General features: G+C 37.1%; 1 protein-coding gene across 5 annotated transcripts in view; it reads left to right on the top strand.

Annotated features, from left to right (window-relative positions):
* Positions 1-13,909, top strand: part of Hipk3 (homeodomain interacting protein kinase 3) — a 91,165-nt gene that overhangs the window by 21,623 nt on the left and 55,633 nt on the right. For all 5 annotated transcript variants that reach the window (XM_040284529.2, XM_040284530.2, XM_005327433.4 and 2 more), the window contains one exon: positions 10,734-11,829. In XM_040284529.2, the coding sequence (XP_040140463.1) occupies positions 10,736-11,829 (1,094 nt within the window). In that variant the 5' untranslated portion in view covers positions 10,734-10,735. Of the gene's footprint in view, positions 1-10,733; positions 11,830-13,909 lie in introns of those variants that run through there.

The following is a 13,909-nucleotide window of genomic DNA, read 5'->3' as shown; positions in this document are numbered from 1 at the left end:
ATATCCCTAGTACTAAAAAAAAATTAAAAATAGAATCACCATATGATCCAGCAGTTCTACTTCTGGGTATATAGATAAAAGAATTGAAAGTAGTATCTCCAAAGAGATACCTTTATACCCATGTTCATCGCAATATTTAGTCACAATAATTAAGAATTGAAAGTAGTATCTCCAAAGAGATACCTGTATACCCAGGTTCATCGCAACATTAGTCACAATAATTAAAAGGTAGAAGTAACGTATGTGTTGCTTATTGATGGATGAATGAATAAATAAAATGTGGCACATATGCACAATGGAGTATTGTTCAATCATAAAAAGGAAGAAAATTCTGACATGGTATAAAATGGATAAATCTGGAAGATATGCTAAGTAACAAAAAGGTAGATGAGTCTATTTATATGAGGTGTAACTAGAATAGTCAAATCAGAGCAGAAAATGAGTGGTAGTTACCCGGGTTTATAGAGAAGCGAATATAGAGAATTATTATTATTATTATTTTTGTCACCAAAGATTGAATCCAGGGGCCTTAACCAGTGAGTCACATCCCCAAGCCTTTTTATTTTTTATTTTGAGACAGAATCTCACTCGATTGCTTAGGGCCTTTCTAAGTTGCTGTGGCTGGCTTTGAACTTGTGATCCTTCTGCCTCAGCCTCCTAAGTTGCTGGGATTACAGGCATGTACCACCATGCCCAACTGGGAATTATTTTTTTAAATGAGTAAAGAGTTTCAGTATTGAAAGGGGAAAAATGTTTGCATGGGGGTGATGATTATACAATATTCTGATTATTTATTGCTACTGAATAGTATAATTAAAAATGGTTAAATGGTAAGTTTTATGTTATATTTTACTACAATTAAAAAAAGAAACATTTTTAAATTGGAGATAAGGAGAAGAAAGTTGAGTAAGGATGATGCAAGGCATTATAGCCTTTTATTGAATATTTTTTATGCCAGTGAACACTTAATAAAATTGTGCATAAGTTTGGCAGAAAATTATTTAGAAGTTTTCTCCTAATAAATTGGATATGTTAGCAAAGTATTTCTGTCCCCTCCATTTCCTTTCAGAAGAAAGGAAATGATATTATGTGTAATAATAATAATAATAAAAAATAAAAATATCTCACTATGGTTAGTAGTTGGCAGACCCATGACTGTGGGTGTTGGTATTGGTTATATTGTGTTTGATAATTGTGAAATAATGAACAATTTATATAGGGTTTTGTGGACAGCCATTCTCACATGTGACTGGGCAACTTCTGGTTTGGGTCTGAGGCGCTCTGGCTAACTGTGTTGGAGCTTTCCCGGCCCTCTCCTGATGAGAGAGCCCGTCCGTGTGGGGGTGTGACTGACCACTGACCCCGGGTGCCAATCACTGACCCTGACCTTGGAGTGTGGCCCACCTCAACCTTCATTGGATGGAATTCTCCCCTGAATTTCTTGTTCCCCAATAAAAGGCTACTCCCTGGGATGCTCACTCTCTCTCTCTCCTGCTAGCCCTGAGTAATCCTTGCTGCCCTACCGGGTGGTTTGAGGTGGGAACCAGAGAGGGGAGCCGTCTCGGACCTGGTCATAGAAAAAGGTAACTGAGTCTGTGTGTTTTATTTCGATCTCGCTAGCTAACTTTTATGCCAAGAACCTCATTAATAAAACCAATGTGCTGGTCGCTTGGTGGAATTGGCGCCCAACGTGGGGCTGCGAGCAAATATTTTCTATCAGGCTCTGTACAAAAGGCAAATTCAGACCATACGTTTCACATGCACTTTTTAGTTCCTTAATGGTTTTAAATGGGATTACAGTATGAACTCTAACTCTCTGATCTTGCTCATTAACTTGCTCAAAAACTGGAAAAAGTTGAAAACCGCTAGTATCCTCCCCAGCTTCCTGTGCTTTTTCAGTACTTCGCTGGAACGGGGTAAGAAAAATCATTGTTAATCCAGCGTACCTGTTAAATTTTGTCCTTTTAGCAGGTAATGGCTGAATTCGAATAGCCTGGGAAGGCGGTGTTAAACGCAGCCTGTTAAAATTTCTCTGTAAGTCCTGAATTTCGATGTCTGATTCTTCTTCCTCAGACTGTGAGTCATGGGTAGACTGCGCTGTCGCCATTTTGAAATTGGGCTTCTAAGCCACGTGGCAGAGAAGAACTCTGTGCCCCTCTAAGAATTTCTTCCGGATTTTCCTCCCCAGGAAGATCCTCTACCTCTTCCGGAGGAGGACTTTCTAGGACTGCGGAGGTTTCTTCTCTATGATGTTCTTCTCTATAATCTCCCTGGGGGCTAGCCTGATCCTGCAAGTTTAAAGTCACATTCTTAACCTTTGGTTTAGCCCCTAGTGCCTTTGTTTTTAAAAGGCTCAAGGGAAAGGGAATTAACTTAGCCTCAGGCGGATTTTCCATTTGAATAGACCTAATAGCTCTCTGAATGCTTTTAAATAGGTCTTCAGGGGGCCACAACTCTGGCCCATATATTCAAAAAGACAAACTTCCAGAGCCGTTCATGTTTTCTGAATATTTTCTATGTCCACGTATTTTTTATGCCTCCAGGTAATTCATCAGAAAGACAAACTTTTTGTAACTCCCTTCCTAGTTTCTCCCAAGTAAGTAAATTTGGAGACTCTTGTTCACAAAACCAAGGACAATATTCACCTACAATCTTTAAGAATTGTAATAACTGAGCTTTCTTTATCCGTTTTCCTTTCTGATTAATTATACTGTCTAAAATAGTCAGATACATTTCCTTATCCGTAGAAGTTGAATTTTCCATTTTAATTAATTTAACGTCTCTTTCCTTCAATATCTCCAGGTACTTTTGTGACCCAAATTGTCACCACTTCCTTTATCTTTATCTTTATAGTGCGCTCCCACTCAATCTAGCTAATCTAGAATGCCCCCCTTGTGGGCGCCAATTCCACCAAGCGACCAGCACATTGGTTTCATTAATGAGGTTCTTGGCATAAAAGTTAGCTAGCGAGATCGAAATAAAACACACAGACTCAGTTACCTTTTTCTATGACCAGGTCCGAGACGGCTCCCCTCTCTGGTTCTCACCTCAAACCACCCGGTAGGGCAGCAAGGATTACTCAGGGCTAGCAGGAGAGAGAGAGAGAGTGAGCATCCCAGGGAGTAGCCTTTTATTGGGGAATAAGAAATTCAGGGGAGAATTCCATCCAATGAAGGTTGAGGTGGGCCACACTCCAAGGTCAGGGTTAGTGATTGGCACCCGGAGTCAGTGGTCAGTCACACCCCCACACGGACGGGCTCTCTCATCAGGAGAGGGCCGGGAAAGCTCCAACACAGTTAGCCAGAGCGCCTCAGACCCAAACCAGGAGTTGCCCAGTCACGTGTGAGAATGGCTCTCCACAGGGTTTAGATTGTCTGAAGTTTATTAGAGGAACGGAAGAGTAATGCCTGTCTTTTCCCATTTAGTTTGCTGTCAAAAAACCCCTGGGTAATTTATAATGGGCATAAACTTACTGCTCATAGGTCTGAGCTGGGAAGTCTCAAGATCAAGGCATCAGCAGGTGCAGTGTCTGGTAAGGGTTTGGCTGTCTGCTTCAAAGATGGCTCCTTCTAGCTGTAATTTCCCATGGCCAAAGGAGTGATTTCACCTGTGTGAAGGAGTGAACAAGTTCCTTCCAGCCTTTTTTGTAAGGACATGCCTCCCATTCATAAGGAGGGATCCCTTATGACCTAATTACCACCCAAAGTTTCCACTTAATGCCATCACCTTGAGGGTTGGGTTTCAACATAGGAATTCTGGGCAGGATACAAACATTGAGCACATAGCAGGTTAAAGTACCTGAATGACAAAGCCCGAGGAATGGAAGCTTATTTCTTGCTCTAATAGGAGTGTTCACTATCCTCTGAGTAATATTTTATAGGCAGTTCTAGCTTACAAAGGGATAGTATTTCAAAACTTAGTCAATTGATAAGAGCAAATGACAAAGTCATGAATAATATAGCTTCTCAGGGTAACACAGTATATATTGCAATTAAAAATAATAGGAAATAATAGTGTGTCAAAGCAGTGTTTTGGACTTCGTGGGCTATAGTAACTCCTGGATATACAGCAGTAAAATACATAAACACTGCGTATAACATGTTCTTAATCAGGTCATTAGTTTATCTGATGGAGGGTAAGAGAAGGGAAGAACTTAATACCTGGATGTGGCAGGGTCTTGAAATGGTCAAGTTAATTAGTAACTTGTAGTTCTTTTCTAGTAGTCTGTCTCCAGCACCACCACCTCCACCTTCTTCTGATATTTGCTCTTTGTTTGTATATTATGTGATATTCCTATCTGTATTTATTTTCTACAGTCCCCTTTGAAAGAAGTCCTATAGAGTACAGTGAATTAGTTGGTGAGTTATTATGGCTTTTCCTAAGCTTCCCTTTGTTGATCCAAGTTGGGGTTTTGGGTTGATTGTTTGCCTTCTAACTTGTGTATTAGGAAAGAGAAGATAGGAAGAGCAAGATTCAGAAATAATATCACTTTCTCTAATTGCTCTAGGTTAATTACTTAGATCTTACTTGTTCAAGTAACACATTCATTTAACATGGCATGCATTGTCCTAGAGTAGTATGCATTAATCTTGTTTTCTGGGACTTCATATTCCCCCACCTCCCAGACTTGAGGACTGAATTGGTAAGACTTCATTTGCCAAGGGGTTCTGTACAGACTAGGTCATTGGTTCTCAGATTTAATGTGAATCAAGTGCCCATGGATACATAAACAGATGCTTGGACTATGTTACAGAACTACTGCATCAGGATCTTTCTGAGTAGAACTTTCATTGTTTATTTGTTTGGTTATTAATGAAACATGTAAACATTCAAATATAGACATCACGTTATTATGAACACTATGTTCCCATTGTCAAGCTTCTATAACAATTTGTGGTTAATTTCATTTTATCCATATCCCTGTCTACTGTCCCCTGTTCTGTATTATTTTGAACAAATCCCACATTATTAATCTCTTTTATCATTATGAAACATAATACATTATAATAGGTTCCTAGATGATTAAAAAACTGTTGGGATAGGTAATATTTGTATGTGGTAAAAAATTAAAGGGAGGGGCTGGAGATATAGCTCAGTGGTAGAGTACTTGCCACTACTCCCTTCCTGAACCATGCACTAAACAAACTGGTAGAAAAGGATTTACTGTGAAAAACAAATCTTTTAATTGTTCTGGTATTCTTGTTATTCTCCTCTAAGGCAAAGAAACTCACAATTTTTTTTATATATCTACAGAATCTATAGTTATTTAATGCTTATGAAAAAATATAATCCTTTTTAATTAAACACATGGAAATACCTTACTGTAAAGTACACATTTGTCTGAATCTTGGTTCTTTTACATAGCAATATTATCTTGGGAATCAGGTCATAACAGTAAATACTTTTTTTTTTTTTTTTTTTGGTATTGGGGACTTAACCCAGGGGCACTCTATCACTGAGCTATTTGTCCAGTTCTTTTTAGTTTTTACTTTGAAACAGGGTCTTGCTAAGTTGTTTAGACTGGCCTTTAACTTGCGATCTTCTTGCCTTGGCCTCTAGAGTTCTGGGATTACTAGTGCATTCCACCATGTCTGGCTATTTTTTTTTTTTTTTAATGATAAAAAGCAATCCATTTATTAGACTGGATTCTGTGGGCCATGACTTCAAACAGGCACTGTGGGGATGTCTTGTCTTTCCTTTCTGGTATGGGGAGATGACTCCGTGTCTGGGCCAGAACCAGCTGGAGGCTCATTACTCACGCTTCCACACTGACGTGGATGACCACATAAGCTGCCCCAAGTACTTACATGTGGCCTCTCTTAACAGTCTGGGCTTCCTTACAGCATGGTGGTCTCAGGGTTGTCAGATTTGTTACATGGCAACTCACGGCTGCAAACACTCATATTTCAAGCAACATGGCAAATGTATTTGCTAATATAGCTTTAGAAATCACAGTTATCTCTCTTGGAGTTGTCAGTCAAACATGAGACCAGCCAAAATCATGGGGAGGTACATTGATCTGTATCACACAACTGATAGAGTGAAAAAGAATTTGTGAGCAGTTTTTTTTTTTTTAACTTTTTAAAAAATATTTTTTAGTTGTTGATGGACCTTTATTTTATTTATTTGTATGTGGTGCTGAGAATCGAACTGAGTGCCTCACACATGCTAGGCAAATGCGCTGCTCCTGAGCCACAACTTCAGCCCTGTGGCAGTTTTTAAACCACCAAAGGAGGGAATCTGGAAATGAACTCACCCTTCCTTTGAGAAATAAAGACAGTCCCAGAAAGTGTCCAGAATGTTTTCAAGGCAAACCCAACAGGTGGGAGAGCATGATGGGAAGCAGGGCTTTGGACTCAACATCCAGCTGTAGTCATTCTATGAACTGAACCTTGGTCAGAGAAGCAGGTTGGGTCTGCTAGCTAGTGCCATAATTACATGACTAGCAAATTTCTAGTGCCTTGTATTACAACAGCCATTCTTGCCACTCATGTCTATGGACTGTGGGCAACTGATGAAGGCTGGTCTCAGGTCTGTGACTGGAGCCAATGAGACAACTATAAACATGGTGATGCCAGTTTTTTTTTTTTTTTTAAGACAGGCAGAAATTGAAATGATGTTGCTATAAGACAAGGAATGCCAACAGCCACCATTATCTGTGGCCCTACATGGAAAACCGAATGGCCTGTTGAGGGTCATCTTTTCAGGGGATCCTCCTGGCTAAATGGGGAACTTCAGAGTTCCTGCTTCCTTTTCTTCTACTGCCAGATTCTCTCCTCCATTAGACCTCAAGAGACACGAGCGTTCTAAATTAGGTGCAGTAAGCTAATGGTGTCCTCAGGAACCTCGACTCTTTCCATCCGTAGGCTCTGCCATGCCTGTGTGCTAGATAATCTTCTAGTTTCTTACTTCATGGTTTCAAGATGACTCTCCAGTTATCATAACTTCTGACCACTGCATTCAAGGAAAGAAAAATGACCTCTTTCATACTTCTAGAAGACTGTAGTGTATCCGTGTTTCAAGATTTATGAACCAGTGCATTCTTGATGGATATTTTGGTTATTTACAATATTGGATTACAGTGAACATTATGAATATATAATTTGCTTGAATTTATAGATCAGAAGATAAGTCCATTTTTAGAATTTTGTTGAATATTGCCTAATTGCATTTTTATCTCTAATATAGCTCAGTGGTAGAGCACTTGCCTAGTATGTGTGAGGGCCTGGGGATGACGTTCAATTCCTATCACTGCAATCAAAAAAAAATTCAAAGTAAATAACTAATTCATCAACTATATATACAGGGTTCTTCTAGATTTCTCATTGTTTCTCCTTTTTATATTCATGCTTTCCTTTAAATTCACAAGTATGTTTGTATATATTTATTTTTGGTACCAAGAATTCAACCCGGGGCCTCACTCATGCTAGACAAGTGCTCTACCACTAGGCTGTACCCTTGGCCCCCAAGTGTGCACATTTATAATAGCTATTTTAAAATTTTTATCTGTAGCCAGGCATGGTGGTGCATGCCTGTAAATTCCAGCAACTGTGAGGCTGAATCAGGAAGATTGCAAGTTTGAGGTCAGACTCAGCAACTTAGACCTTGTCTTTTTTTTAAAGACCTTGTCTCAAAATAAAAAGTAAATAGGGCTAGGGACGTTGCTTAGTGGTAGAATGCCCTGGGTTCAATCCCAAGTACTGCAGAAAAATAAAATGAAATAATAATAAAAAAAGAAATTTTATCTGTGAGTTTCATCATCTACCTTTCTGCATCTGCAGGTGTGGGTTTTACAAGTAGTTTGAAAATTTAGGAGATGCCAGACTCAGTCACAGGAGGCTGAGGCAGAAAAATCGCAAGTTTCAGGCCAATTTTAGCAACTTTGTGAGATTCTGTCTCAAAAAATAAAAAAATACTGGAGTTGTAACTCAGTAGTAAAGTGCCCTTTGGTTCAATCTTTAGTACCACATTGTACACACACACACACACACACACACACGTAGAAAGAAAAAGTAAAAAGCGGGGGGAACCATAGGAGTTTTCCATGATTGAGGATAAGATTAGGGAGTTTAGCTTGAAGTGCATTAATGGATTATTTTGTCTTTTTAAGAGTGTTCAGCTTGGTAGGGTGATTCATGCCCATAATCCCAATGACTTGGGAGGCTGAGGCAGGAAGATTACATGCTGGAGGCTAGCTTCAGCAACTGAGACTCAGTCCAAAGGGCTGGGAATGAGAGTCAGTGGTTAAGGGCTCATGGGTTCAATCTGCAGTACCAAAAACTAGAACAAACAAAAACAAAAGATGAAATACCTAGAAAAATAAATGATTTTTCAATGCGGTTTCATTTCATTAAAAGAATAATGAATAAGCAGCTGGGGTAGTGGCTCAGTGGTAGAGCACTTGCCTGGCATGTGTGAGGTACTCAAGTTCAATTCTCAGCACTGCATATAAATAAAATAAAATGTTCATCAACAACTAAAGAAAAATCATGAATGAGTAGTTTTGAAATATCTTCTGAGTAAAGATATGAAGTAGATAATGAGGTTTTATGAAAACAGATGAAATACACACCAGATGTGGTGGTGCTTGCTGGTAACTGCAGCTATTTGGGAGACTGAGGGAGGAGAATTGCAAGTTGGGGGTTGGCCTGGGCAATTTAGCGAGATCCTGTCTCAAAAATAAAAAAAATATAAAAAATAAAAGTGGCTGGGGAAAAAGCTCAGTGGTAGAGCACTCCTGGATTCAATCCCTACTACTACAAAAAGGAAAAAGAAAAAAAATGAAATAAAAAAATGTGTGTGTGTATAAAATGGTTTGGAACTTTAGAATTTTAGAGAGTTTTATTTATTTGTTTTTTGATGCTGGGGAATGAACCAACAGACACTTTACCACTGAGCTATATCCCCAGTCCTTTTGCATTTTTTATTTTTGAAACAGGTCTTTTGATAAATTGGTGATGGGTCTTATTAAGTCATTGAGCTGGCCTTGAACTTGTGATCCTCCTGCTTCAGTCTCCTGAGTGGCTGGGTTTTATAGGTATGTGCTACTGTGCTAATTTCCAATAACAGATTTTTATATTGTGGAGAATGAAGGTGTTTTGAAATTAATCCAACCATGCCAAATTTATTGAACACTGACACCATGTCCTGGGCACTTTGATTCATGCCTAGTGTGAAGACAAATGTATGCACTGAGAGTTATAATGTAATGAATGCAAAGGAGAAGAATGTGGAGACTTCTATGAGAGCTCTAAGTGCCCAGCTCTGCCTCAAGTGTGAGTAGTGCATGTGTATGTCTCAGGACAGGCTTTAGCAAGAAGATGTCACATTACTTTGATCTAAATCTAAAGGAGAATTGCTGTCTTGTAGGGTAGATGTGCAGACAGACATAAATAAAGAGAGCATCATGCTAAGTTCCTATATTTGGCTTTTGTGCTTATTTGTATAATTATTTGTATAAGGATTTATTTACCATTGGGAAATTCCAAGATAATTTTTCCCAAGTAGAAAATGTGGAGTATTACTTAAAAGTGATGGTTCTTTCAAATGCCTTTTTTGACTTATGTTTACATATTGTGTGCTAGACCAGTGGATGGTGGATTGAATATCTATATAATAATAAGGTCATCTTAGTTTGTGGTCCTGAGGATCTATTGTTGAGTGTGTGTGTTTTGAGTTAATATATACAGGCCAGAAGTTGATGGATTGATATCATATAAGTTGGCAAAATAAAGTCATATGGAAGAAAATCTTATGTCAGTAAAATGTTTTTCATAATATGTGTTAAATTGGAATCAAATATTATTTATGATATCATTATGCACTTCATGGTTTAGTTAGAATGTTTAGTATTTTACCCTCATTCACCTTAATCCCTTTTTGGATGCAGGGATAAAATAAATGTAGTATCATTTAGTCTTTGGGAACTTTGGAATGGCTTTAAGTAACCTCTTTTTCCAATATAAGTGAACTAATGACTATTATTTGGAGGAAGTTTAAAGGAATATCCATCCATGTAATAAAAGACAAATTGAGAAGAGAGGCAACATGTAGGTAACAGAGTAGAAAGTCATTAAGTTGTCTTTGTAGTATAATGACACTTTAGATCAAAGGATAATATACTTAGCATATAGAATGTAAGATCACCTGTTCAGGAAATGGGCGTCTTTTTTAGTTAAAAATCCCTGCCAAGATATGTTTTAAAAACATGCATAGTTTTTTATTTCTGAGGCAGTCTTGAGCTTTAGCTTTAATGACTATGCCTATAAAATTATATTTTTGTAATGAATATTTTATATCCTTGTCATTGGTTCTTGAATTTTAATTGGTGACAGAATGCATTACTTTGGTCACATGTGTACAGTTTAGGGGTCTATACTTTTCTTTTTTGGGAAAAATGGTTGGCACCCTTTCTATGAATTATCTTGGCCATTATGTCTACTCAGTGTTTCTTGAGTAAATAATAGTACTTAAATCTTTGTGTAATAAGCTCTTTTGTGTAATACATTAAATAACTGAAGTGTTAATTAACTAACATGGAGGTATTAAGGATCTTTATATTTTTCAAGGGGAAAAATTCTTAATGGAATTTTATAATAATGATTTAAAAACAAGTTATGGATTTGACAAGTTATGGAAAGTTTTCTTCCTGAGACTTAAAATTGAAAAAAACCCCCCAAAACCAAAAAACTCCAAATACTTTGTAGTTAAAGTTTGCTTTTCTTCTTTTGTAGGTATGGCCTCACAAGTCTTGGTCTACCCACCATATGTTTATCAAACTCAGTCAAGTGCCTTTTGTAGTGTGAAGAAACTCAAGGTAGAGCCAAGCAGTTGTGTTTTCCAGGAAAGAAGCTATCCACGGACCTATGTGAATGGTAGAAACTTTGGAAATTCTCATCCTCCCACAAAGGGTAGTGCTTTTCAGACAAAGATACCATTTAATAGACCCCGAGGACAGAACTTTTCATTGCAGACTAGTGTTGTTTTAAAAAATACTGCAGGTGCTACAAAGGTTATAGCAGCTCAAGCTCAGCAAGCTCGAGCAGAGGCACCTCAGATTGGGGCGTGGCGAAACAGGTTACATTTCCTAGAAGGCCCCCAGCGATGTGGATTGAAGCGCAAGAGTGAGGAGTTGGATAATCACAGCAGCGCAATGCAGATTGTCGATGAATTGTCCATACTTCCTGCAATGTTGCAAACCAACATGGGAAATCCGGTGACAGTTGTGACAACGACCACAGGATCAAAACAGAATTGTACCACTGGAGAAGGTGACTATCAATTAGTACAGCATGAAGTCTTATGCTCCATGAAAAATACATATGAAGTCCTTGATTTTCTTGGCCGAGGCACTTTTGGCCAGGTAGTTAAATGCTGGAAAAGAGGGACAAATGAAATTGTAGCAATTAAAATTTTGAAGAATCACCCTTCTTATGCACGTCAAGGTCAAATAGAAGTGAGCATATTAGCAAGGCTCAGTACTGAAAATGCTGATGAATATAACTTTGTACGAGCTTATGAATGCTTTCAGCACCGTAACCATACTTGCTTAGTCTTTGAGATGCTGGAACAAAATTTGTATGACTTTCTGAAACAAAATAAATTCAGTCCTCTGCCACTAAAAGTGATTCGGCCCATTCTTCAACAAGTGGCCACTGCACTGAAAAAATTGAAAAGTCTTGGTTTAATTCATGCTGACCTCAAACCAGAGAATATTATGTTGGTGGATCCTATTCGGCAGCCATACAAGGTTAAAGTAATAGACTTTGGGTCAGCCAGTCATGTTTCAAAGACTGTTTGTTCAACATATCTACAATCTCGGTACTACAGGTAGGTGACAATATTGAATTTCTGCTAAGTGAAGTTTTTGAATGTATTTGGAAGGAAATCAAGACAAGATTAGTTAAAGTTTGAGGTTTTAAAGATAACTGAAAGATTGAGACATAAAATCTGCCTAAGGAGAATAGAAAAATCTCTATGAGTTCCATGCTCAAGATATATGGCTATTTTCATTATAGCCAGAAATGATATGCGATTAATGATGATCAAATAGAAGTCTTTAAATGTTAAAGTAATTTTTGTATCTCTCTTTGGATATTTCAGCCTTGAGAATAGTTTAAAGCTATAACCACATGTAACTGAACGTTTAGAAAAATTAAAAGAATTCAAATAGTTATTCTGATTAATGATTTTAAGATTAGAATACTCTTCCATGGCTATCTTGAATTTTTTTTCTACATATATGCTATGAGTAATGCTATTTTGGTGGTGGTGCCGTTGGGGGGAAATTTGAAGAAGAAAACAATTTCCATGTAAATATTAACAAAGGCTTCAATGTCATGAATAATGTAACACTAGCTTGAGGTAAAATAGTCCAAGGGGCTAAGAGTTACCAGGATTCAGAATGCCAAGAATTCCTTCATGAGTGTGAAAATGTTTTTTAATTCATAGTTTCATGTTTTGAGAATAAGTTATTTTCATTTTGGCCTAAACATATTTATGGTCTTGGTGTGCTCTAGAGCCCCATGATCCCCAGTACAATGGGGCAGATATAGAAGCAATATTGGTGACAATATTGGTCATTCAAAAGTTACTACATAAACACACGAAGCTTATTTTGGCCCAACAAGGGGTATTTTCTGGTATTGTACCTGCCTTTATACTCTTTCTGATTACCTTGATTAGCCTTCTTGCAGGTATATGCTTTACCTACCCAGGGCAGAGTAAAGAAGAAATTAATTAGCTGCTACAAAAGTAAACTCTAATGTCCTTCTCTCAGTAGTTTATCATTTAACTTAGTGACAATTAAGTTTATTAAAATATGTATTAGGAATTAGCAATATAGCCTTGTCTGTAGTTAGTATATTCTGTATTATGTGGTTTTTAGTATTAGAGTGCCAGACATCATTCTTAAAACTTTTTAGGTAGTTTAAAAGGTAATTCACTGTTGTGGCATTGTAACCCTCATTTAATTTCATGTGATTAGATTTGCTTGATCGTTGATGCTCCTGATAATTTGTTTTCAACTTAATAAGACATAAGATTAACTTTTAGTTAGTTTTTTTTTCTGGAAAAATTATCATAAATCATATTTAATAGCATGAAATTAGTGCTTTCTTTTTTTTTTCCCTTTCCCTTTGTCACTATGGAGTGTGTCTTAAGAGCTTTTAGCAGTAAACTAGCATGTTATATAAACTCCAGCTGCTTGAGTCCTATATTTAGTTCACTTGTTAGTAAATGACTTCACTTTATTTGGGTCCTACTTTGTTCTCCATGTCAGATTTAATGCCGTTATACCTAGTATGTTTTTCTGGTTTGAAATCTTTTGATGAGAGTTTAAAAAAAAAGCCTAATTTATTTTTTATACTTGAGAATATCTGTTGGTTTGTTAGATGTTTCAAGAGAGTAAAGAAAATCCTTTAAAAAGCAAAAAGATAAATATTTTATGATACCAGTTTCTAGCATTAGGACTTTGCACAACTATTAGCTTCTGTGTTGAGGATGAAAAAAGCTATGAATAATTGCTAAGTACAATTAGCCATTTCTAGTTTATGTTTATATATAAATTTCAGTTAAATTATTTACCAAACTTTGAGAAGCTAGACAATAGCTATTCTATACTACAGGTCCTATGTTTATAATTTTAAAAAAAGTAAGGTTTGTATTTGTAAACAAAGACTAGTGCTAACATTTTGGTTGATGTTGCTCAGATGAAAAATTGAAAATAAACTTTACTTGAGATCTGAGAGTTTTCTATTAAGGTAGATTGGTGAAAATGTGTGGTTCTTAATAGGATTGTTTTGATGTCTTATGTAATTTTGTGTGGAAATGGAGAATAACTATTACTTTCTTTAAATATTTGCTTGCACTATGTTTGGAATCTTGCCATTTCTCTTGTAGCTTATGACTA

Source organism: Ictidomys tridecemlineatus, chromosome 4 (genome assembly GCF_052094955.1).
Source record: "Ictidomys tridecemlineatus isolate mIctTri1 chromosome 4, mIctTri1.hap1, whole genome shotgun sequence".
Classification (NCBI taxonomy): domain Eukaryota; kingdom Metazoa; phylum Chordata; class Mammalia; order Rodentia; family Sciuridae; genus Ictidomys; species Ictidomys tridecemlineatus.
Note: the sequence above shows the minus strand (reverse complement) of the source record. Positions and strands in the feature narration are given on the sequence as shown.